Consider the following 25663-nt stretch of genomic DNA (forward strand, 5'->3'; position numbering starts at 1 on the left):
TACTGGATTCTGTAGCAGTCAAAAATATATGTTATTACGCACATAGACAAAAAAAAAAACAAAATGAATGAAGATTGGGATTGGTCAGGTATTTTGCTTCTTAACAGGTGCGTATTGAGAGGTCAAACGGTGCACCAGATTCACTGTGGCGTAGCGGATAACTTTTCTCCTGTTTACCAAAAAGAAGTGTAGAGGATACGTTTGGTGGGTCTCTAATCCTGGAATGGTCTCTCCTTATTGCTAACAACATTCTTGCACCCCATCCATTTTTTTTAAAATTTGACCCCCGATCGAGTCGTATTGCTACGTTTCTTTTTTAGAACTAAAGAATTGGTTTGTAGAACACAAGAATTGGTTTGTAGAACACAAGAAAGCGCAGTGATCAACTTTTTGTTGATACCAGCTGTTGTAGGACTAACTCATTCAACTGGCAGTCGACTGTCTGACTTTTGTTGTGATCGTAATCTGATTAGTATTTTAGCGAGTATTAAAAAAAAAAGCCAGTATTATTGGAACCGCCCAACCCGTTGCCACCTTATTTCAAAGAACTTCGCTACTGACTTGACCGAGGCTCAAAACTAAAAAAAAAAGTTTTGGTCAGAAATAATCCAGAACTTACCACTAATACAAGAGCGGGTACTGCAAACAAAATATCTTGAAATTTCACGTAGATATGTTAAGGCTTCATAGTATGGCAAGTTGTGATAGGGTACTTGTGTGTGATAGGCTACTTTGATAGGGTACTTTTTACAAAACTTATATCAACTCACTGTCTGTATGGTAAAAAGTTTGTACACGCTTTTTTTCCCACAAACAATCTCGGATCAAGTTGAAATTTGGCGCAATTATTTCTTGTAACGAACAAAACAAGAATCAATAATAATTTTTTTTGAAAAAGTTAATTAATAAAGGAAAGAAAACGTACTTACATGTGGTGGTATAAGTTGAATTAGTCTCTAAGCGTGAACAGGTTTTTTATGCTTTAAAAAGCGAGACGGTAACAATAACCCAGATACCCGTTCTCCTCCCCCCCCCCCCCAACCAATTGATCTAGAAAAGTGATATTGGTGATATGATCATAGCGTATTGAGAAAGCTAATAGCATGAAATTGCGCATAACAAAAACAATTGGTAAAAAACATTTCTAATCGCACAGATGTATTATTGTTAGTCTAGACCTATTACCAATTAAATCACAAACTAATTGATACAAATACACTTAATATAAGCTTCTTTTTTTTTTCTTAAATAATATTTTTTAAAAATGTTTTTCTTGTCTAAAAAATATTCGTGCTAGAGTTTAATTAGTGCACTGTCATTGATGTAAGAAGATTGAGATTCAGTCGGTAGAGTTGAGATTCAGTCGGTAGAGTCCACTGTCATTGATGTAAGAAGATGGAGATTCAGTCGGTAGAGTCCACTGTCATTGATGTAAGAAGATGGCGATTCAGTCGGTAGAGTCCACTGTCATTGATGTAAGAAGATGGAGATTCAGTCGGTAGAGTCCTTAAAAGTCAAGTAATAACTCTTGAGAGTGTACTAGAAGTGAACAACAACAACAAAAAAAAAGGATACTCTTATTGTATCTAAAAATATAAAATATATTTTGAATTCAGTTTTACCCAGTAAGGAGGGAAGTTAGCTAAATTTCTGAAACAAAAAATTTGCAAACTAGTCCAATCAAAATTGTGACCACATCTGAAAACTGATTTAGACGTTGATTTGAAACTAATAATAAAATCAGTGAGCCATAATAAGTATATATATATATCTTTTTAGTATTAATTTGTCTTAGGTATTCTGCCTGATTAGAAGAACGCGGCACAACTTGGTATTATACATTGGTTTAGAATACTTAAGACTGACTTTGCATATTCACAAACATTTCATTTTTATTTTAAAAAATGTATTAATTACCACTACATAATTAACTAAATGATTAATTTTTATTAATTGATTCATGTTTTGTTAGGAACAATGAATAATTGTGCAAAGTTTCAACTTGATCCGAGAATGGGAAGTGGGAGAAATAATGTGTTCAAAATGTGTACAAGAGTGAGTTGATAAAAAAATATACGACGAAGTTCTAGATTTCTAGATGAATTATATCATACGCCCTAAATACATGTTTGGTAATTCGATTCGATTATGCTTTTTTTGTTAACCGTAACATTTAAAGAGGAACTAAAATTCTCGTGTGTAAGAAGGTATGCTTACAGTTCGTCTGGGAGGCATGCCTGCAAATATTTAATGCTGTGATTTCGTTATAATTTAACTGGGATATTATGTGGATAATAGACGCCATGATTAATAAGTTAAAATTTTCATTCTAGACCTAATGTTCTCAGAACGAGTTAGACTACGGCAGAGCTGGTCTAAATTTCTTTCATCAAAACTCTCTTTGTCCACGAGAAAACGGGGGCACACAACTAAGAGAGCACGGGGACCCAGCTGATCGACTCATCGTTTCTTTCTTTGTGTGTCGCTCGGACCCTCGTAGGACAAAGGAATGGTTTGAAATGTTCGATGAGACATTATGTGTTTACAAATTCTAAAGGGATATACTATCTATAAGAGGTAGGAACATGTTTGTTGTTCGTCCGGATACACGTGGTCCTAGTTTTCGTAACATATCCCCGATTCATTCACCAAATATACGTACAATGAATTTTACGCAAGTAGTGTAGTTTACATGAGTCATCGGCCCTTCTCGGCACTTTCCGTAACGCAAACCTAGAGAACCAATCGTCATCCAATATTGTCATCAAATCGACCAATCAAAAGGCTCTAACAACACCTCGTGGTCTTTCCAACATGGCGGGTGAGTCCACCTCACATCATTTACTTTGTTTCATAAAAATTCGAACTTTTTGCGCCAATAACGCTAATATTTCTTTATATTTCAGATTTGGAATTTTATCACGATGATCCAGACGAAAACACAGATGATGGTAAGGTTCTTTCTTAATTATAATAACGTTTCTTCCGTAATTAGTCATGTCGCCTTCAGACGAATGAAAATGTGCTCTCTTGTCTCTGTGAACCGTTATGTATCGTCAGTATGTCCTTTCGCGCCGTCCATGTTTTTTTTTAATGCTCTAGTTATGGTATAGTGTTTATAGGTTACATATGTATAACGTATAACCAATATTTTAATAGGGTCATATAATTACATTGTTTCGTTCATTTTTTAGAGCATAATGGTAAATTTACACGCTGGCCTTAGGTAATGTGTGAAAATGGAACGGGGTCTCCATTTCTTGATGGGGCGAGGTCATGTGACCAATCCTCCACAACCTTTTCAACTTGGCCCGCTTTTCTTTTTCCCGCCACTGATAATTTTTTTTTTTTTATGTTCAGTGTTCACAAGTTAGTTGTCTACGTTAGACCAAGTCTAGTTTTACCAATTTTAGGCAACTTTTTTTTTATATTGCCTAATTTTAACTTGTTAGATATTAATTAGGCCTATGGACTAGAAAGATCTAGCTAGATCTAAATAATTGCCTGATATTTTGTGTGCTTTTTTTTCCCCCTTCATTTTTCGGAAGGAGTAGAAAAATCGATTTTTTTTTTTTGGCTTTTGCCAATCATCAATGATAATGTGGGTAAGAAAGAGATAAGATGAAACAAAATTGAAGTCTAGATCATTTGTGTGTGTTTAGTTCTAGATATTAAGATTGTTTGTTATAGAAATATCCACTCAGGACCATCTAGAGTTAGACTAGAGTAATCTTGACTTAGGCTATTCGTAATCTAGACAGTTTAGATCAAGTCTAGATCTAGTTTAATTTTTTTTTTTCAAAATGCCTTCTTTCAATGTTAACTTTTTTTTTCTTTAAACAGACTATGGATTTGAAAGTAGCTTGGGAGATGTGGAGGATATCACTCCTCTCCAAAGGCTGGAAAAATATCTGGACAGTGATAACATATTTAATCGGCAAGTAACTTAGATCTAGTCTACTACTAAGTCTAGTTCTACAAATTCGTTCTGAACTTGGAAGTGTGAAGTGTCCAAATCTAGTGTTATTGTCAGTAAATAACAATGGTTAATAAGCTATTGTGAACCAATGTAAAATAGTTTGAATAACATTTTATTTGCTTATAATTCAATACTCCTTGAAATTTAATGCAGAGATAAAGGGTTAGATTTAAGACTATTCTAGTTATGATTTATGAAAGTTAAAATTGTTTTATAAATAATAGGGCCTGGTTATGAAATTTTGTGTGTTAAATTAGTGAAAATAGTGGTCCATTGAATGATTTTCTTACATTGCTAATGTTAATACCACATGGTCATTTCTCTGCAGACAAATGTTGGCTAGAGGTCTTCTTGACACACTCAGAGCTGTTTATGAATCTGAAGACAATTGTGTGGCTGTATTGGATGCTATGTCTCGCTTATCAGAAGATCCTGGTGAGTGATAGACTTCTTTAACCTGATATGGTCATTTATATGCATAGACTTCTTTAACCTGATATGGTCATTTATATGCATTACTTTCAAATCAGTGTTAAAAAACTTTTTTTTTTTCTCATTAGAACCTTCTGTACGATCAGAATTAATGGAACAAGTTCCACACATAGCAGTTTATTGTCAAGAAAATCGCCATGCTTTTGACAATGCTGTTCCTCGATATATTTTACCAATGGTTGTAAGATATCTCAATGATTCCAATAGCCAGGTAAAGCAGTGCTAAAGCTAAATAATTTTTATTTAGTATAATGTTTTCCTTGATTAAGTACCCCTTATTTTAATTTTATTTAGGTCCGTAAAACAAGTCAAGCAGCATTACTGGTTTTATTGGAGCAAGGACTAGTAGAAAAATATGATATAGAGAAACAGGTTGTGCACGTTATTCTTGACTTGGCATCACCTGAAAGTTTAGATGATTATAGGTCAGAGGCAGCTGCTGTAAGTATTAGCTAAACAATTTTTTAATAGTTCATGCAAATTTTTAGTTTTGTGGAGTATAACATTGTGAAATAAATTCATTTGTTCTAGATCTAGTTCTCATTTGTTGTGAAAGACATGGGTAGTGAGATGTTAAATTCACTCACCTTACTACTCTGTCTTTTGCATTAAGTAGAACATTCGCCAGAAATACCTGCAGGACACAAGGCCATAAAACAGTTGTCAAACCAACATCATCAATGCTGGATGTTATAGTAATTCATTAAGGCCCTATCACAGCCAGCTTTGATGAGCGTTGTTCTGACTGGATAAAACTTTTTAATTTTTATAAGCTTAAAATTTTTTGTTGTTTAAAGTGTTCATTAAAAAAAATTCAAGAACAAGATGAGAAAATTCAAGTTCTTCAATATATATACAATGCATGCTGCACTGACCAGGTGGTTGGGATGTGCTTTTCTTATTACATATCACAGCCTGCTTGGATCAGTACTGCGTCATTTTTCTCTTCTTGATGTTAGTAGTATCACCTTTGTGGCACGTCAGAGTGACTGTGATTTGTAGAGAATGTTCATATCACAGCCAGCTTTGATGAGCTTCAAGATTGATTTCTAACCTCTGTAGAAGTTTTGACAGGTGTTGAGCACAGGTAGGAAGGAAATGTTCTAGTCTCTATAACATCACAGTGATTGTGATGTGTGAAATTGGTCATATCACAGTCAGCTTTGATGAGCTTGGAGGCTAGCAATTTCTTGGGTGTAAACATCCGATTGCATTTTTACTATTTACTGATGACAAGTATTGATTTTTCTGTCATGGTATGACAAGACGTAGAGCAGAGCCTGAATTGACAAGGTCAAGACCAGGCTACCCTGACGTCAAGGCGGTTGTGATGTGGTAACACCAAACACATATCACAGCCAGCTTTGATGACAGGGATACCTATAAGCTGCAGACAGATAAGATCAATTTATATTTATCATTTTGACTCTAAGAAATTTATATTTGGAAACTTTTTAAAAATTCGTTGCTGTGCTGTTTTGAAAATAATTTTAGAAATGGTATGAAAATTAGCATTTTTAGTTATTTTTACTTTTTATTTCAGTTAATGAGCAAAATGGCTCCTCTTTTAGGAAAAGATATAACTGAAAGACATTTTCTTCCACGGTTTAGTGAAATGTGCACTGATCCACTTTTTCATGTCAGGAAGGTAATGGCCGTTACAAGATTTTGAACTTCATTTTAAGAGGCAATAATTTTAGCTTCATTAATTTTAAAAGGCAATAATTTTAGCTTCATATAATACACTTTTTTATTTTTTTAAAAAAGAAAATATGCAAGGGCTAGATCTTAATTCCACCAAGTTTATTGATTCAGTACCTCAAACTAGTTACTTGTTTATCACAAATTAATTGGACTTTTGTCTTTTTTAAGTCTATGCTAGTGTTTCAACTAGAATGGCATTTATGGTTAGTATTATAATACATAGGATGATTTCAAGGTGAAATAATGCAATCATCAAAAACAACGTTGATTTAATATTAAGAGACTAAAATAGAAAAGTGAGTTGACAAATGGTCATATTGTCAAATGTTAAAAAAAAAACACTTTTCATCCACAATGTTTGATATTAATAAATTGAGTTTTGCACATTGGTGCTTAATGAAATTTTAATTATCTTTTAGAATAGTGAATAGATAATAGTGTAAAGTAAGGCATTAAATTTTTTGTAACAATAAAACACTGATAGAATTCAGCAGCATTGACTGCTATTGATATTAGTTTTATATTTACACTAACTAGTAAGTTAATATCTTTGTATACTTATTCCTTCATATTAATAATGGATAACGAGTATGACTACTAAAAGTATATTTGTAGGCATTAGATAGGCTTCACAGGAAGTATTCTTTAAAAAAAAAAACATCGCCACGGGTCAATGCAAATGGCTTAGTCTAGCTTCTCTACCCCTAGAGGAATTACTAAGATCCATCCTTGTAATGATTTATGCTAGATTTACTTTTGGAAAAAAAGGGGGGGGGTGTGAATAGTAAAATGCTTGGCTTTTAAACTGGGGGTCCCGGGTTTGAAGACTGGGATTTTTAATTTTGGGATCTTGGGCGCCTCTGAGTCCACCAATCTTTAATTGTGGGTACCTGATATTAGTTGGGGAAAAGTAAATGCAGTTGGTCGTTAGTGCTGTCCACATGACACCCTCATTAACCATAGGCCACAGGAACAGATGACCTTTACATTTATCTGCCCTATAGGTCACAAGGTCTGAATGGGAAACTTGTACTAAACTTTTGGGAGAGAGGATTTGAGTAATAAACTTCTGCCTCCTTTGAATAATTTCATAGAAATAAGATTCTTCTTTCTCGTTCTCATTTTCATGTTGGAATGTTCAGATGACTAGACCAATATATGAGATGAACTGCGCAGTGGTTTCCATATAAGGGGGCTCACCATATAGTTTTCTTTCTGTTGGGGTGTTTTGGGGCCAGTGTCTTCTACAGGCCTCTTGGTAAAGAGAAATGAGATGAATGCCTGGGCATTAGCTATGGACACAGAACAATGTCACCCACATAGCAGTTCCTTCCTCTACAAAGGAACGGCACAATGTTGTTAGCAGCGTCGCAGGCTCTGCTAGGGTGTTGCAAGTTGCTTAGGGGTTGCCAGTTCCTATATTTTTTTTCCACAGGGTTGACTCCTGAAGACTTTCACATGTTTGGGTAATCTGCAAAGCAGCAGAGGGTTTGAATAGGTTGAATTCAGTTTTCCTTCTCCTAGGTAACAAGCCCCTCCTGCCCAAAGCTTATTGGTTTAGCACTTTGCCCCTTATCCTGTTAGTAAAAACACTACCTATAAAATGATTTGGATATAACCTTGTATTTAAATTACTACTTAGTTTTTACATTCTTGTTAAAGTGTTTTTCATTTAACTTGTTGGCTAGGTGTGTGCTGCTAACTTTGGTGAAGTGGCAATAGTTGTGGGAGTTAAGAATTGTGAAGACGTGTTGGTAAGAAATCCTTGAAATACAGATCTTATTTAATAAAATATATAAAATTAATAAAGCTACAATGAAAATATAACACTGATGTATTTGTTTGCAGCTTCCCAAATTTTTTTACTTGTGTGAAGATGGAGTTTGGGGAGTTAGAAAAGCCTGTGCTGAATGTTTTATGACTGTTTCCTGTGCCTGTTCATTAGAGACACGAAAAAATGAGCTGGCTAATCTTTTTGTAAATTTATTATGTGATCAATCTAGATGGGTAAGTTGTATAACATAGTAACCCAATAATTTTTCCAGTAGAAATAGTCAATTGAAATATGTACAAAAAAATGTTCATTTAACTTTTTTATCAAAAGGTCCGGATGTCTGCCTTTCAACAATTGGGACCATTTATTTCAACTTTTGCAGATGCAGATAGTACAGGATTATTTGTTAATGAAGATGGCAGCTTGAGTTTTAAAAATGTGAACAGGTACTTATTGTTGCACCACTTATCCTTTACAAACATATTGTTAGTGAAATTAACTTCATGCATCTTGTTAGATTTGAAAATATTAATTTTTAATTTTTTAAATTTCAGCCTTGATGGTGACTTAGTAGGCCATGTTACTGGACCTGTTGATAATGTAAATAGAGATACAGACTTGTCAGGAATTTTACAGCTAACACCTTTAGATTCTTCAGTAACAGGGGATTCTGACCCTGAGTTATTACAAGACAGTGATGTTAGTAATAATAGTCGAATGCAGGATGAAGCTATGCTTGTTGACAATGATGATAAAGCAGATAATGATTTTGATGAAATTGTAATGGGAAAAGGAAAACTTGTATTCAATTTAGATGGCAAATCAATTGAGGAAGTGAGAGCAGAATCAACTGAATATTTAAATTCTAAGAGAGATGATTCTAGTTTAGAAATAAATCATGCCATAGATATTGACAAAGCTCATTCAGTTCATTGTGATATAAGTAACAGCAACACAAGTGTTAGCCAAAATATAGAAAATATTTCCACATTCCCTTCAGAGTCTAGTCGGGTAGAATTTTCTGATCACAGTGAAACTATTTATAGCTTAAATAAAACTAATGATCTGATAGCTGGACTTTCAGATCCCACCAAATGTGATAATCAACAGGATGCTGCTGGTGATTCTTCAAAGAAAGATGGAAGTAATTTTGTGCCTTATTCCAATGATTCTGATAGTGTTTTTATGGATAATTCTCAGGAGAACAGTGCTTCTATTAGAACTTTAGGATCTGGTGATGTTCCTTCTGATAGAGTGCATGTGCATTTAGATAATAATTACAATACCTTTCAATATTGGCGATCACCTCTTCCAGAAGTCAACATAGATTTCGATATCATTAATGGCCAGCCCACAAATATTCATGTTGTGGCCAAAGTGAAAGATGAAGATTCCAAAAAAGTCTATGCTTCAGAGATGAATGTTAGTATATCTGGCTCATTGAAGCCCAGAGTAGATTCTGTGGTGGACTCTTTGTCTGGCTTGTCATTGCACAACAGTTTGATCCAGTCCTGTACAAGTTCTTCTTTTGTGACATCTGATGTGGAGAAATCTGGGGTTCGCATCCATACAGCCAGTGTGAGCACTGTCAGTGACATTGCTGATGAAACAGTTGCACATTTTGGTAGCACTCATGTACTTGGTCAACATTTAGGAGAACAGCATTTAGCTATAGTGGATGGTGTTGTTCAAGGTAAAATTATAGAAATGAAATTTTAAACTTATCTAAAAAAAAATGTAATTATCAAGTAAGCTTTGTTTATACTCTGCATCTTTAAACTCAATTTAAAAAAAAAAAACAATTTGAAGATGTACATAAAAAATGTGTATGCCAAAGGAGTCAATATTTTTGGAGTATCTCAGAAATCTGCCCTTGATCTTTGCTCTATAAAGTCAATATAATGTTCCTTAACCCTATTTTGAAAAGCTGAGTGTTGCATCACCCAGAATAAAATGTACTGTAAATTGTCTTTTGGTCAAGCTCCTTGTATGACATTTTTTGCTTAATAAAAAGTAATGGCATAGAAGTAATGGGTAGCAAAATACTGAATTGTTTACTTTTTTTTTCAAATCTTCACTTCAATTACATGAATGGAAGACTTGACACTTTTTAAAGGATCCTGGAAAATGATATAAATTTTATATATAAATTACAAGCACATTAATGTCAAATGATAATTTAAAGTATCCAACAGTCTAATTAGGGTTGATGTGAGTTTAATTAGTTGAAATGCTACACTGAACTTAAGTCATTATATTTTTATTACCTGTTCTTTCATCCTTATATATTAGATGCAAGGCTAGCATGCTTTTTTTTTTTTTTTTTTTTTTTCTTCACTTGTAATTCATTCAAGAAAGTATTAATTTTTTTTTGTCTTCAAGATTTGAGTACTGGAAGCTTAAATTTCTTGGATGACTTAACATCAGTAGATTTTGGTTTGGATGATGCCTCTCTTGCTCAGCAGCAGGTAATTATTTTTTTAATTATATTTTTTGTTAGCAGTTGTTTAATTCTGAACATTAAATCATGTTTTTAAAAAGTTGTAAATCTTCAATATTTTTTTTTTATTTTCACCTTTTAGAGCATTGTGCCACAATTGTTGCTTGAGAACTACTTGGGGATGGTTGATCCATCTCGTGCTCAAACTGTTGATGGGGAAATAACCAAACATTGTGCTTACAATATTCCTGCTGTGGCATACACTCTTGGCAAACAAAACTGGCACTGTATAAAAAATTTGTATGAAAGACTTGCTCAAGATATGCAGGTCAGGAAAGATTGTTTTTAAAGAAATTTGTCAGTATTTTATTTATGTTGTGAGACTGAATTGAAACCATTGAATTTCAAAGTAAAAACCCATACAAAAAAAAAAAAAGATGACTCAGGAATTTTGATTTGGGCATTTCTACTTTAAGTTGTTATTATATTGAAGAAAATGGGATCTTAGGTTTTAAAATGTAAATTTGTAAAAGTTTGTTTTTTTCTGAATTGATTAATCATTAAATTAATGTATGCTCAATAATTATAATTGTAGAATAAAAATTATTGTAATGTAGCCTTAATTTAGCATTTTTTTATAAAGCTTTTGGGATTACTTATAGATTATTTGACAAGTATGAGCGTAATTTTTTTTCAGAATTTGTTAGCTATAAATCATATTAGTACGTTACTAAATTTCACTTTGTTTTGAAAATCTGATTCTGATGAACATTAAAGTTCATTATAATTTGTCTATTTTTTTTAAATTTAGTACTTTATTATACTTTATGACATCAAAGAATGCAAGCTTAATTAAGATAAGAAGGATGTATCAATAAAACAACAAAAAAAAAAAGTCAATAAGATCAATTTTTTGTTAACTAGACATCCATTCATTTTATTTATTTATATTTTTTTAAATTATGTAAGCCATCAGACATGCCATTTAAAAAAAAAATAAATTTTAATTTAGTTTTCAGTAGGAGATAGCTTTTTTTTTCTTCAAGGAATCTTTTAAGACTAAAATCTTGGTCATGAGGCTATTAATATGAGTTGTATTTTTATCATAAGTAGAATATAATTTGGGGTGGATGAGGAAAGGTGACTAGAGGATCAATTTGTCAATTATATATTAACATCAGTTTTTAAGGAAAGATTTATTTAAAATAGTTAACTGACAGAACATCTGGTCATTCCTTGTAACATTTTTATTTCCATTAGAAAATTTAAACTTTTTCTGTAATTTTTTTTTTCAGTGGAAAGTTCGACGCACTTTAGCATTCTCCATGCATGAGCTAGCTATGATTGTTGGGGAAGATATAACACACACAGACTTAGTACCTGTTTTTGATGGTTTTTTAAAAGATCTAGATGAAGTGAGAATTGGAGTTCTTAAACATCTAGCTGATATTTTTAAAGTGAGTTAGCTTAAAATAAAACAATACAAAATTTTGGTTTATATCACAATTAAGAAAATCTTAACATATTATACAAGCTTTTGTTTGGGGGTGGGGTTATTATTCTCTAATGCTCAATAGTTCTCCATATTTTGTTGTCTAAAGTTATTTCGACCTGAAGTGCGGTTGCAGTATTTATCCAGAACTTCAGAGTTCATGAAAACTGATAATCAAAGAAATTGGCGATTTAGAGAAGAACTAGCTGAGTAAGTTCAATTTATATTTGGTATCCATCCATTGGTAGCTTTGTTCAAGTCTATCCAGTCAGTTTTTGAGAAGTCTCCTTTTTATTTCCAGGCAACTTATCCTGGTGTGTGATCTATTCCATTGTATAGATGTTGTTGCTCATATTGTACCCCTTGCAATGGAGATGTTAACTGACAAAGTTGCTCAAGTTAGGCTTGTAGCACTTAAACTAGTAAGTTTTTCATTTATGTATCCCCCATATTTTACGGTGTATTAATAAAATATATGTACAAATTTATCTCAACAATAGAAATACATTTTCCCCTGCTAATGCAGAAAATAATAAAGGAAGTTGCCCCTTTTTTTGTTTTTTAAACAGTTCCTCTTATTAGCTTGCAAACTTGCATGGATGGGTGGGCACAGCTTTCAAAAATGACTCTAAAGATTTTCATAGAAATTGGACATTTTATGTGCATCTTTGGAAAAAAAAACTACCTTATTGGCTATACAGTGAAATCTTTGACTTATTTTTCAAAATACAATCATCTTTAAATTAAATTTGGTCTATTTTGAACACCATCTGGGGTTTCCAACACTCAACTCAAATCTTGCTTGGTATTCAGTCAAGATTTAACTTTAAGTAAAATATAAAGAAAAATGGAGACATGACTGGATTCTCAGACCAAGTAGTTTTATGTATTATGGGTGTGTAATCAGTGTAAAAGACAAAGACATTAAACATTAACCTCAAGCACAATCCATACAACACAAGCTTCACAAGTCATATTAATGCCAGTGAATCCAATCTGCAACACAATCTTTCTTAAAATACACCATCTTATCTCAAGATTCATATTAGTCAAAACTAAATATATACAGTATGAAGGCATTGTATATACTCTACTACTATGTTAATTCAATAACAAATTATTTTTTACATGGTTTTAATTTTATAAACCGTACATAAATGTTCTTTTTATAAATGCTGTGAACTGATTCACAATACTGAATGGTACTATATGTTTTGTGTGTTTTTTTTTTTAAGATTTGTGCCATTTTGAAAAAGACATATCAAAATGAAGAAAAGAAACTTTTAGCATCTATATGCAATGACATCATTGAAAAGTTTGCATATGACAAGAGGTGGCTGTGCCGCCAAACGTGAGTTCCAAATTATTTCTATCCAAATGTGCTAATCCTAATGGCTTCTTCCTTTTGGTTTTTGGGTAATGATTGGATGAAAGATTACAGATCATTATACAATTTAGAATAACATAGATAACTAAGATAGGAAGTTACATTTTTATATAGTAAAATAGATTAGGACAACTGTCCTGATCAACTAAATATGAAAACAATTTAAACACAACAAATTTTGATGAAAATGTAATCATCTTGAAAACATGAAGGCAGTAAAGATAACACAAGTGGCAGGTCAATGACATAATGTGGCATGAAAATAAAAAAATAAAATCACTTAAAGGATAATTGTTTTAAGCATTGCAACCCTTGTTTCATGCTAGTTTTACATGTCTTGTAAACAAAAACAAAAATCAGTACACTTGCCCTTTTTGTTTTGTTTTTGGTCACACATTGGGTGGGGTGAAAATTATTTTTTCTTGTGTGTTTAGAATGTTAACATTTATTAGATAAGAGCAAAATCATAGCACTATAAAATGTATAAAAATGTATAAAGGTGTTGTCTTTTACCAAATATTTTTTTAATGTATTCTTGTTCATCCTTCAGATTTGCTCAACTGTGCTACACAATATTAGCAGACAATAGCCTTCCAGCAGATATATTTTCCAAAAATTTTTTGCCCAGCTTGCTTGGTTTAAGTACTGATGCTGTACCCAATGTCAGACTTTCTTTAGCTAAAGTAATGTCTCAAAGGATTATGCCTCTAGGTAAATATATTTATGTGTAAAACCTTTTTTTTTTTTTTTTTTTTTTTTTTTTAAGCATTTTAAGAGTTTCTATTTTCTTAGAGTAATAGGAAAATTTTTTAAAACTTCAAAGAAATAAAAGCATTTTATTAATTTTGTCTACAATTAAAAATCTGTTTTGTTTGAGTGACTAATCTGTTTTATTTGAGTGTCTTATCTTTCCAAATCATTATCAGACACAACTGTATCATATTTGCTGAACTACCTGTTGTGATTTCTTTTACCAAGTCCTCTTAACCTTAGTACAGACCTGCCTACTGTTACGCAAAATGCGTATTCGTTACGCAAATACGAATTTAACCTGCCGCGTTACACATTTCGTATCTTTTTTTTTTCCTCTCTAAACTAGCTTACGTGCTGTCACAGAGGTCACGCTGAGCCGTCCTATGGGGGGGGGAAAAACAGAAAAGGTGGGGGTGAACACATTGCGTCCAGATCTATACGTTGATTGGTTCTTAATAGATCTAGTCTACAAATGAAGAACATGAGAGTGATGGGAGTGTCTTGTAGTACCATTCAGTTAGCTACTACATCGTGACTTTTTATTTTTATTAGAATCTAATTATTTTGGAGCTTAAAAAAAGTCGAATGCAAAAAAATAATTCCTGATTGCTGTATTCATTTTAATAAAAAAAAATATCAAAGTGCTATTGAATCAAAACATCGTATTTTAGCTTCACGTCTGTCTAGATCTAGCGTATTGATCTTTGTTTAGATTTAGGTTCAAGCAAGATCTATGTAGACTAGATATAATCAATGTAGAAAGAAGTGCAATGACTAGGTCTAGAATCTACTTGTCTTGTCTGGTCTGGTATCTGACTATTAAGTATCTCTGATTCTGATCTCTAGAATTGAGTCCCAATCTCTGTTAGTAAACTAGATCTAGATCTATTATTATTAATACTATTTACAGATTGTATACTATTAGAAATTAATATAAATTAATGTAGTAGTAGTTAGGTAGATCTAGTCTCTAGAGGGACTAAAGCTCTGCAACTATTAGATCTAGATTCTAGATCTATATTTAGAAATTTTAGTTTCTAATTTACTAGTTACAATTTAACATCACATATTTGAATTAAATTATGTCTATCTATCTATATATCCATAGGCCTATATATACTGTGTGTGTGTATATATATACACACATACACACTCAGTATTACATTTGACAATAGTCGATCGCGCAAGTGTTACACATTCTGGTGCCAAAATACACATTTTGACCATCAGTGTTACACATTTTGACTTTTTTAGGTAGGCAGGTCTGTTAGTACTACTTGTCATTTGCAAGGAAGTTTCAAAAATTCACTTCATTTTTCAAACTGATATTATATAGATGTGTGGGTGGTGCTGACTGCTATTTTTTATTTGGACTATTAAAAGTCAAGTGTTTTCTTGTTTCTGTAGACTACTTCACATCACACCAAAATCCCTACCATGAAGATTTAGTGCAGACCCAGCAACGATTACAATCTGATGTAGATAAGGATGTCAGGTATTTTGCAAGTCAACATCCAGGAACTGAACTACCGCTTTCTCTTGATATGGTTAGTAATGTGCATTGGTTTTCCCCAGTGTTAGGACTATTTTTAGATCTTGCTTGATAAAAGTCAACATTAAAGGCACTTTTAAGTATACACATTCCTTGCACCATGTTCATTTCATGCCATTAAGTATACTTATACTGGCAAACTTTGCTGCTCCAGAATTGGCTTGAATAGTCACTCCAGATTCTGCCCTGTCTCAAAACGAAAGCAAAGCCAGTGACTTATTATCTGGGCACATCCATTGTCTTCCAAGACAAAAGGAGCCATATATATATAGACATTCTTAGGAAACTATAGAAACTTAATACCAGGTACACATTCCTTGCACCATGTTCATTTCATGCCATGGCTTTACTACAGGGTTCCCGCGGCCTCCTGATTTTTCAGGAGCTCCTGGAAATCTCCTGAAATTGCAAAATATATGAAAAAGTCCAGGAAACCTCCTGAAATTATTAAAAATCTCCTGAAAAGTCATAAGAATCTCCTGAAAAATAAACAAAATTGTCTTTTTGGGTGTCATTCAATATGAAAAACACCGATCCTACTGGCGATTAAGAAAAAAGAACAGCATTGTCTGCTTTCATTTAATAAAAATGTAATAATATGGCAAATTCAAACCTAAAATGGAAGTTCTAATACTTTGTTTACTTTAATAGTCACTGGCATATATAGATCTAAGTATTCTAAGTCTATCTCGATCTCTTTAAAAAACAAAAAAAATAAATTTTTTAATAACATATCTAGAATTAGAATGAAAATGCTAGATCTATTTTATCTAGATCTAAATCTAGAAAGACTTGATATTAGTCTAGTAGATACTCAAGACTAAGATACTAGATCTGCCGCCATCTACTCATCTCATGATACTGGTGTACTAGATCTAGACAATCTACTAATCTAGTATTAAATATTACTATAGTCTAGTATAGTAGTAACTATAGTACTTATAAGTTATACTTTTTCTAGTTTACTAGATCTAGATCTGGCATCTACTATGATCAGTATGATCTAGATCTTTTTATATGCTACAGTAGCAAGGAGATGTATTTTACAAGGAATAATTCATAAATAAAGGTAGACAATACTTTGATAGGCAAATATATTATAATATATGTTGAAAGACCAACTGAAGAGGTTTTGGGGTCAAACGCCGAAACAGGTGTAATACTTTTTTAAAATTTCATAATGCTTAAAAAAACATACATACGAAATATTATACATAGACTTAGGGAAACTAGGTCAAATTATTCAGTTTATGGCTTAGCGTGTTTCCCTATTCCTTTTTATAGAAATGCCAGTTTCTGAAAACAAAGGCGACTAAAACACACCAATTTATAAAATGTGGATGTTAGAGTTGGGGAAATTAGGTCAAATTATGCCATTTATCGCTTTACATGTTACTGTATGTCGGCTTATTCTAGATCTACTCAAGCGAACAGCGTTTCAGCCCACGCAGTACCACGGGCCTCAGTTCACATGTTTCGTTTTAGTCAAGTTACGCAATTTATGGCAGGCTTATTCTAGCTCTAGATCTGCTTTTGATCAAAAACTAGATCTTTTCTTTTGATTAGGTCAAGTCTAGATCTAGTAATAGTAGTATTAGGACTGATTCAATGGAGGTGCTGGGCCTAGATCTAGAAAAACAAAGTTTAAAATTATAGACTATCTATACACTTAATAGTGACTTAATAGTGATTATAAACCTATAGGTCCAATATGGGGGAAAAACCATTAACAATATAGTTATTGTAGTACATGGTTATATTTACAGTGATGGGAATTTTTCGACAATTTTCGAAAATTCCGAAAATTTCTTCTGATCCGATTTTCTAACAAAAAATCTGAAATTTGCCTGACATTTAAAAAAAAAATTCAAGATTTTTTTTTTTCATTTTTTTTTTTTAAATGAAAAAAATCCAAATTTTTAATTTTCCATTTTCGGAAGAAGGAAATAAGATTTGATTTGTTTTGGGCATGCGCACATCTGGTCTTTAGACACAATTTAAGTTCTATTTTAAAAAAATCTTGTGTTATTGTATAGTCTTAGAAGACTATAGACTTTGATCCAATCTAGGTCTAGAGTGGTTTGAATCAGTCTAGATAGATATATTCTAGATAAGATATCTAGTATCTTTAATTTGAATACTTTTGATCTAGATTATCTAGATCTACATAGATCTAGAGCATCTAGACTTCAAATGGGCTCAATGGCTGCTTGCCAGCTTTTGAAAAGTAGATCTATCACAGTTGAGAGCATCATAATGAATCTTTGGCTCTGTTGTTATGATGGCTCCTAGATTTTTTAAATTTGAACTCTGTCTGCCGACTTCCATGAGTTCAAATGGTATTAGATTTAGACACCTAGGTCATAAGATCTAGATTTAGTATTATAGACATAAGGATGTATTATTCTATACATAGTGAGCTACTGAGTCTAAGACTTGAGTATAATGTAAGTCTAATAGAATATAATAGATATAGACCTAGATCTAGATAAAAAAAAGATAATAATAGTAATATATTGGATCAATAATAGTAATATACTGGATCAATAATAGTAATATATTGGATCTAGAGATCTAGATCCAGGTTATTAGATTTAAGTAGATCTAGATTATAGTGTTATAGATAGATCTAGATCTATAGTGAGAAATATATATTAAAGTTTTTTCTATTAAAGTAATAACTAATCGTTACTAATGCTTTAAAAGCCCACTTCTTGTAAACTTGTATCAGCATGAAAAAGAGTCACATTAGGAAGCCTCAATATGCAGTTTTAAACATTCTCTTCCTCTAAGCATTGCTCCTCATCTGGTTCTTGTCTTGCTTAAGAACTAAGTAGATGTCAGACCTGCCTACCGTTACGCAAAATGCATATTCGTTACGCAAAAGCTCCCAAAAATGACCGCCAGTACGCAAATACGCATTTAACCCGTCGCGTTACGCATTTCGTATGCTTTTTTTTTCTCCTCTCTAGACTAGCTTACAAGCGGTCACGGAGGTCACGCTAAGCCCACCTGTGGGGAGAGGGGCGAAACAGAAAAGGTAGGGTGAACACAATGTGCCCAGATACTTAATAGCAATTAGATGTCTAGAAATGAAGAACGCGTGAGTGAGGGAGTGGCGGGCTGGTACCAGGTTGGTACCGTCAGTTAGCTGATACACCAACGTGACTTTTTTTTTTTTTGTAAGTTCATGAGTAGAAGTTAATTATGTTGGTGCATTCCTGATTCTCGTATTCATTTGTATAGAAAAAAAAATCGAAGAGCTATCGATTCAAAACACATTGAGTGACATTGTAGATATCTAGTCTAGATCTAGATCTGGATTCTAGATCTACAAAATCTAGATAACTTGTTATATAGGAATAGATCTAGCTCGAGTCTAGCTAGTCATTACGTTATGATTCTCTACATTACCCTACAAACTAGTTATAGATCTAGATCTAGTATGATTTAGAATTTAGATTGACTAGATCTAGATCGATAACATCTACTACCATCTAGTCTAGATCTAGACTAGATTCCTAGTCTTAGTATAGAATAGATCAAGTATGAAGGTAGGCCTACGAAAGTTTGGATCTAGCAGATCCACAGCATTGGTAACACTTTTGAGCCCAGATCTAGAGTAGATTATATTCATTATATAGACATAGATCCAGATCTAGTCTAGATATCATCTGATTCATCTCTATTGATCTAGATTTAGATTGTAGATCTAATCATGACATCTAATATTATATATATATATATATATATGACAAAATAGAGGATCACGTAAGTGTTACGCATCCTGGTGCCAAAATACGCATTTTGACCGTAAGTGTTACGCATTTGGACTTTTTTTGGTAGGCAGGTCTGCCTATGCAGTGTAATTATGTAATACATTGTTTAAAGAAAATATTAAATATAATTAATTTTACATGATTTAAAAAAAATCAGCAACATCTTTTTTTTTAAGTCGCCGCGACAGGCAAGTTAAAAAACACTGATTTACAAAATTTCCTAAAAAATCACTGTATTTAGCTTGAATCTAGTTAATCAAAAGCCCATGCAACACTAGCAAATAGCTTTAACCTTAACCTATAGATTCTAGACTTAAAACTAGTCTGATAAGTCTGATTCAGATCTACCTAGATCTAAATTTCTAAAAACTAATTAATCTATGAAGCAAAAATTAGACCTAGATCTACCAATTCTATAATATATGAAATATGGATTTTGTTACACTCTTATGTAAATATATTAGGGCATATATATTTCTATAAATTTTTTGTATGGGGCCATATATATATATATATATACAGGGCTTTTTTTTTTGTAAAGAAAAAAAAATAGGTGCCGGTACTCAGTGATGGATTGCCTGTTTAACTCCAAATAAATTAATAATAAATGTCAAAATACAAAAACAGTAATACAAATTTCCCCACATTGAAAAAAGTTGCCACTACGCCGTACCAGTGCGTACCGTCACAAAAAAAAGCACTGTATATGTACTTGCAACAATAAAAAATAAGCTAGCTAACTGTGTATAATGTTTTTTAATTCACATTTATACTGTTATACATTTACATTTAATTTTTTATACTCCCAGTTGAGGGAGTTAGCGATTTCTGAAAATAGTTTAACAATAATGGTTTTTAAAATTTTGTTATCGTCTGTTTACATCTCACAATTTCACCACAAATGAACAGTTGTACTTATGTTGAGTTTTACTTTTAACACTCGTGCATAATGTTCCAGAATTGTGGAACTAGCTTACTAGTTATCCTTGTGACTGCTGTCAAATTACAGTCAGTCGGCATCGACCTGTTCCTATACTTGTTTATTTTCAAACAGAAAAAATGTTTGTTTACAGATGTATGTGCCATTGTGCACAAAAATAATGTGAAAGTTTAGCAGGAAAGTTTTTTAAAGTGGCACTCATAAAACTCCCGCGGAATAATTGAATGGAACTTCTCTTTCAGCTCATAATTTACTTGGAGGTATGTCCTCTAGAGCTGATTCAGCTTCTTCACTAATTGGTGAGCTGAGTGTATTGAAAACTGATTCAAAGTTCTTGACGTCTGAAAATTAGTTTTCAAATTCCACAATCAAAGAATTTAAATAAATCTTGCACTTTTCAACCTTTTCACTAGAAATAGTTTCACCTTTTAACAAAGGAAAATGACAAAACCTGTTTTCACTTGCTTGCCTGGAGTAACGGGAAAGCTTTGTTTGAAAAGATTTAACATGCACATACATTTCATGTGCAATACTTCTGATGAAAACATGAAGTCTGTCTTCATCTCTTAATTTTAGTAAGAAGGTCACAGTCAATGTCCTTCAAGGAACATAACAATTTCTTCCTTTTCTTCCATTTCTTCTCACTACCTTGCCCATGCTAAGCTAGCGGAGACTACTGTTGTAACGAACACCAGAATGTTTTGTTTCCTAATCTTCAAGTACTCATCGGAACTGCCTGTGGTTAATACCTCTTGCAATGGAAAGTTAAATTACTGAGATAGTTTGGTCAATAATATAATAGATATTTAATTCAGCTCTGAGCAAACTTTTCCGTTTAAAGTTCATGTTTAAGATATCGTCTTTAATTTATTAAAAACCTGCTTTTGTCAGTCAAAACACGGGCTCCATGAGTTGTTACACTTGCCATCTTGTTCCAAGCTAGCCCAAGACTTTCAACACTGTTCTTCAAAGCAATGAATAAAATAGTGGTCTGAGTTTGAATCTTTAACTAAATTTTTCAAAATATTGCAAATAAAAAGAATCGTTTACCTTATGCTTTTTTAGAATGTCATATAAAGACAATGTTTCTTTCTCCCCAGAAATTGCAATAATTTATATAGATATTTAAAATTGACTATTTTTAAATAATTTAATTTTTTTTATATGTGTAATCTGTGGGCACACCCCTGGTCTGGATCTTGACTAATAGATATAATATCTATGAATAATCTTTATTAAATGCTAGGTCTAACTATTACAGGGATATACAAATTCAAACATAAAAATATGTTGGCGACTGGGCTTAGACTTAACCTAGCCATAGGCCTACTTGTTCTATTGACTAAGCTACACTCTAGCCTAGATTACTCTAGATCTACTAAAATCTACTAGTTTATAAACTATTGCTACAAGTCAAGTATTATAAACTAGTTAGGTACTAGTGTTGGAAGGCCTAGCTAGAATTAGAGATAGATAGATTAGATTTAGAATTTACATCTAGGCCATAGACTGGAGCTAAATAGGCTATACAACTAGCTAGGTAGTAGGACTATAGGTGATACTAGATCTCTATTATATATAATTATATATATACACCATACATACTACTATTATATAGGCATTAGACTGATATAAACTTAATATTGGATGTATAGATTTTTATAATAATATAGGTCTACCTACGTTTTTTTAAATTTTTTTAGATCTAGGCATGAGACCTTGTATATTATTATGGAGTCTAGTATAGCCTATAGTATAAATGTGACTAGTCCTAGACTAGATTTAGATTCGTCTATTAATCTATCTATAATTATATTAATTTAATTGTCTGCTGTATACTATAATATATTTTGAAAAAGTAGAAGAGTTATCTTCAGGGTCCATCCCATCATAAGTATTTAAAATTGTTTGACATCTAGATCTAGATATGCATATCATCTGAATCACTATCAGTGTCTATTTTTATTTACATTTTTTCCCGTCCCTAAGCCGGCGTCACTTCTGCTTTCGGCCATTGAAGCTGATTTTCAAATCTCATTGTTTTTGACTTTCAAAATACTTTTTCCAATATAAATACGCTTTTCTAAAATCTCAAATTTTTAGGAACTAACTTTAATGCTATGTACTATCCAAATCAATCGCTATATCAATTTAGAAAAAAACTCTTCAGTTGGTCTTTAACTTTCTAATTGATATTCCATCCATCAATCAATAATTTTTTTTTTAATTATCTTTCAGGTACCAGTTTAATAGGGCTCAGACTTTTTGGTGACCACCTAAAATGGGCTGATTTTGTCAACTGTTACAGCTAAACCACATTTGAGACTGTTTTAACTCCAGCTGTTTATATATATGTATATTTTATGTTTAAACTACTAGACTTTTATACAGAGTTAATAAACTGTCTACTCGATTTCAGTATTTGGCTTAATTGACTTGTTGAAAAGTAAGGTTCAAGTTGATGTATTTTTTTAAAAACATTTAGTCAACATTTGTTTTAAAACTGCAGCATTCTGTTTCTGTTTGACATGCAATTTTTGTTTATTTTGACTTGTTGAACCATACATGTGACCAACAGTTGATTGCAATTTTTTTTTTTTTTTAAATAAGAAAATGAAATGATCTTTCCTGCCAGAAAGAATATCTGTGATGACAACTACTGGTAGACATAATGTGCCTTAGATAGGATTTGAGAATTCTTTTATTTCCCATAGAAAAACCTGAGCATTTATAAAGCCTATTAAATAAGTTTGTTTTGTATACACATTTTTTGCACAATGAATGCCCATTTTTAAATTTGACATTCTACCCCATCTTCATAATCACGTTTGTTCTAAGCCTTCATGAAATCTTTAAAATATTGTTATTTTTTAGCATTATAATTTATTATATTGTTTTCTGATATATTTCTATTCTAAAATGTAGGCATTAAAATGTATTTTTTCATATTACAAAGAATCACAATTTTAATATGTTAGCCTTTTTTTTTTTTTTTTTTTTTTTTTTCGTTTAAAGCCAAATAATGAAGCATTAATACAGTTTAAAAAAAACATGGCACTAAGAAAATATTATTAGGTTTTGTTGTGGTTACTTTTTTTTAAAAAAAGAAAGCAAAATTGATGTCTAGAAGTTAGGTTTACAACACTTATTAAAAGTGTGTTTCTAATTCAATAGTTCAAATACAAAAACGTGGCTAGTGTATGAATAATGAAGTGTAAAGCTGAATGTTATGTTCACTTGGAACCACTTCAAGTGTTTGGGCAAAATTTTAGCTAATGAGCACTATCTATGCAGTGTTTTCTGACTTGTATCAAAAATGTGTGTATACAATCTTATTTTATGTTGTCTGACTAGTAATACTCCAAATGTACAAACCTGTCTTTGTTCTTGTAATTAAATATTTAAGTTTTATCCCCAACTATATCAAATACATTTTGATTTTTTCTATAAATACACTTTTATTTTTAGACTAATTTGGTTTATCCTTTGATGTTTTAATCAAATCAATTTAATACTAGAGCTCATTGGGAGAGCATGTAGAATCAATTCTCTGATATTCAAGTCATCTTTACTTTCTGTTTATAAATATATATATATGTATATATATATATATAATGAAAATCTATGTATTACTAAATGCTTATAAACAAGTCTATATTCCTAAGGTGATTTGTGGGTTTTAACATCAGGTGTATATACAGTACATAAAGTAAATGTGTACCTCATTATCCAAGGTTTGTTGCATATCCCAATTATAAATTGGAAATGTGGGTCATGAAGAAGAATTTGGAAGTTATAGATGAATGTTCTTTTGATTAGAATTAAAGATCTTAGTTTTAGAATGGCAAATCTAACTTAAAAGCTTGCTTGTGTAATTAGTTGAAGAGATGTAGCCAAGTAGTAGGTTTACCTATTTAGTGTATATGCTAATTTGATTGCAAAGTTATCTTGGTTCAGTTGACTAGATTTTAAGTCTTGTCTTCTAGAGATTGAAAAGAACAGATCTATAAAATATGTTGTCTTTCATTTGTGTCTTTCTTGTACATTCTGTATGACAATCAACATCTCCATTTGGAGAAGTTGAATCTGGCAGACATACGTTTGCCGTATCACCGCTGCAATACTAATCTCATCTTTTCTTATTTCATCATAATAGTCTATTTATTATGTGTAGTGTAGACTACTGATTTCTATTAGCCACCCCCATGGAAAACAAGTCATTGAGTTCTGTTTGTTATTTAGCAAAGAATGTGTCTGCATATTGCATTCTATTTATGAATCAAGTGAAGGAGAAATAAAAGTACACTGTAACAGATCTTTGTTTGCCTGAATTATTACTTAGAGATGACATACCCCAGTCATTATCAAAACGTGTGACAAGAGAATAAGAACTCTACACTTTAAAATTAGATATGAGAGCTTCCTAAATGTGGGGAACAGAATTTAAAAGTTCATTTGTATTGTCTGCATACTGACTCACTAGGAGTTTGTGTGGTAATATATTCCATTGAACTCAGCTTAATATAATACCGGTACTCAATTTTATAAAAGCCATCAGTTGATTAAAATATATAGTGAATACGGTACTCTTCTTTTAATTTCATAGTGGAGAGAATGGGATAAATAGATCTATATATAACAAGTTAAATATATTGTTTTAAATGTACTGGTTAAAATATCTGCAATAGCCATAAGAAGCACTCAGACCCAAAAGATCAAAGATTTCTGTTGTGTTTATGAATTATATACACAGTCATTAACAAAAATATATATGTTACTTGACCCAACCAACTGACTAGACTACGGATTTTAAAACGAAAATACAGAGTTTCATTTGCACTAGACAAAATGTGATTGAAAAAAAAAATTTTGCTTTACCTTAAAGGCCTACAACTATCAGCTTATTCAAACAGTTGGGTAGCTATAGAACTTATTTAGAGATAGTACAATTGTCCAAGAACATCTATGGATATAGGTAGAACTATAGTTGTTAAAAATGATAGGGTTTGGTATATTATCCTTTCCTTGGTTGACAAACTGATAGCTAGCCAGAAAGTGAGTAAATTAGTTAGTTGTTTGGCAATTTATTTAGTATTAATGTTATTTCTTGAAAACAATGCACTCATCCTTAATCATCTAAATTGAAACTTATAATTAATTAAATACGACTACTCTTTAATTGGGATAATTATTTTCAAATAGATCATACTGTGATGCCCAACCTAATTTGACCAGAGGACCATTTTAATTTTCGACACTTGTGTCATGGGCCACATAATGGAAAAGGTACAAAAAACTAACTGAAATTGGCCTGAAACTATTTGATAGATACATTAATGAAAGAGACGTTGGAAGTTTATCTTTTTATGCG

The 25663-nt window shown here is 32.0% G+C and overlaps 1 protein-coding gene across 3 annotated transcripts; it reads left to right on the forward strand.

The window, feature by feature from the left end:
• The first annotated feature begins 2440 nt into the window (after positions 1 to 2440).
• LOC106069029 (serine/threonine-protein phosphatase 4 regulatory subunit 1-like) lies at positions 2441 to 24605 on the forward strand. Of its 3 annotated transcripts, none has more exons than XM_056036375.1 (20): positions 2441 to 2577; positions 2907 to 2951; positions 3844 to 3937; positions 4308 to 4414; positions 4540 to 4682; positions 4766 to 4912; positions 6015 to 6119; positions 7864 to 7929; positions 8024 to 8182; positions 8280 to 8395; positions 8504 to 9642; positions 10332 to 10417; positions 10532 to 10717; positions 11685 to 11846; positions 11991 to 12091; positions 12183 to 12303; positions 13117 to 13232; positions 13819 to 13979; positions 15429 to 15568; positions 22531 to 24605. In XM_056036375.1, the coding sequence occupies exons 4-20, from the start codon at positions 4312 to 4314 to the stop codon at positions 22540 to 22542; spliced, it is 3063 nt and encodes a 1020-aa protein (XP_055892350.1). In that variant the 5' UTR covers positions 2441 to 2577; positions 2907 to 2951; positions 3844 to 3937; positions 4308 to 4311; the 3' UTR covers positions 22543 to 24605. The 3 variants fall into 3 exon arrangements, with proteins under 3 accessions (XP_055892350.1, XP_055892349.1, XP_055892351.1); XM_056036374.1 differs by lacking the exon at positions 2441 to 2577 and adding an exon at positions 2591 to 2821; XM_056036376.1 differs by lacking the exons at positions 2441 to 2577; positions 2907 to 2951 and adding an exon at positions 3385 to 3605.
• Positions 24606 to 25663: the final 1058 nt, after the last annotated feature.

This window comes from Biomphalaria glabrata, chromosome 7 (assembly GCF_947242115.1).
Source record: "Biomphalaria glabrata chromosome 7, xgBioGlab47.1, whole genome shotgun sequence".
Lineage (NCBI taxonomy): Eukaryota > Metazoa > Mollusca > Gastropoda > Planorbidae > Biomphalaria > Biomphalaria glabrata.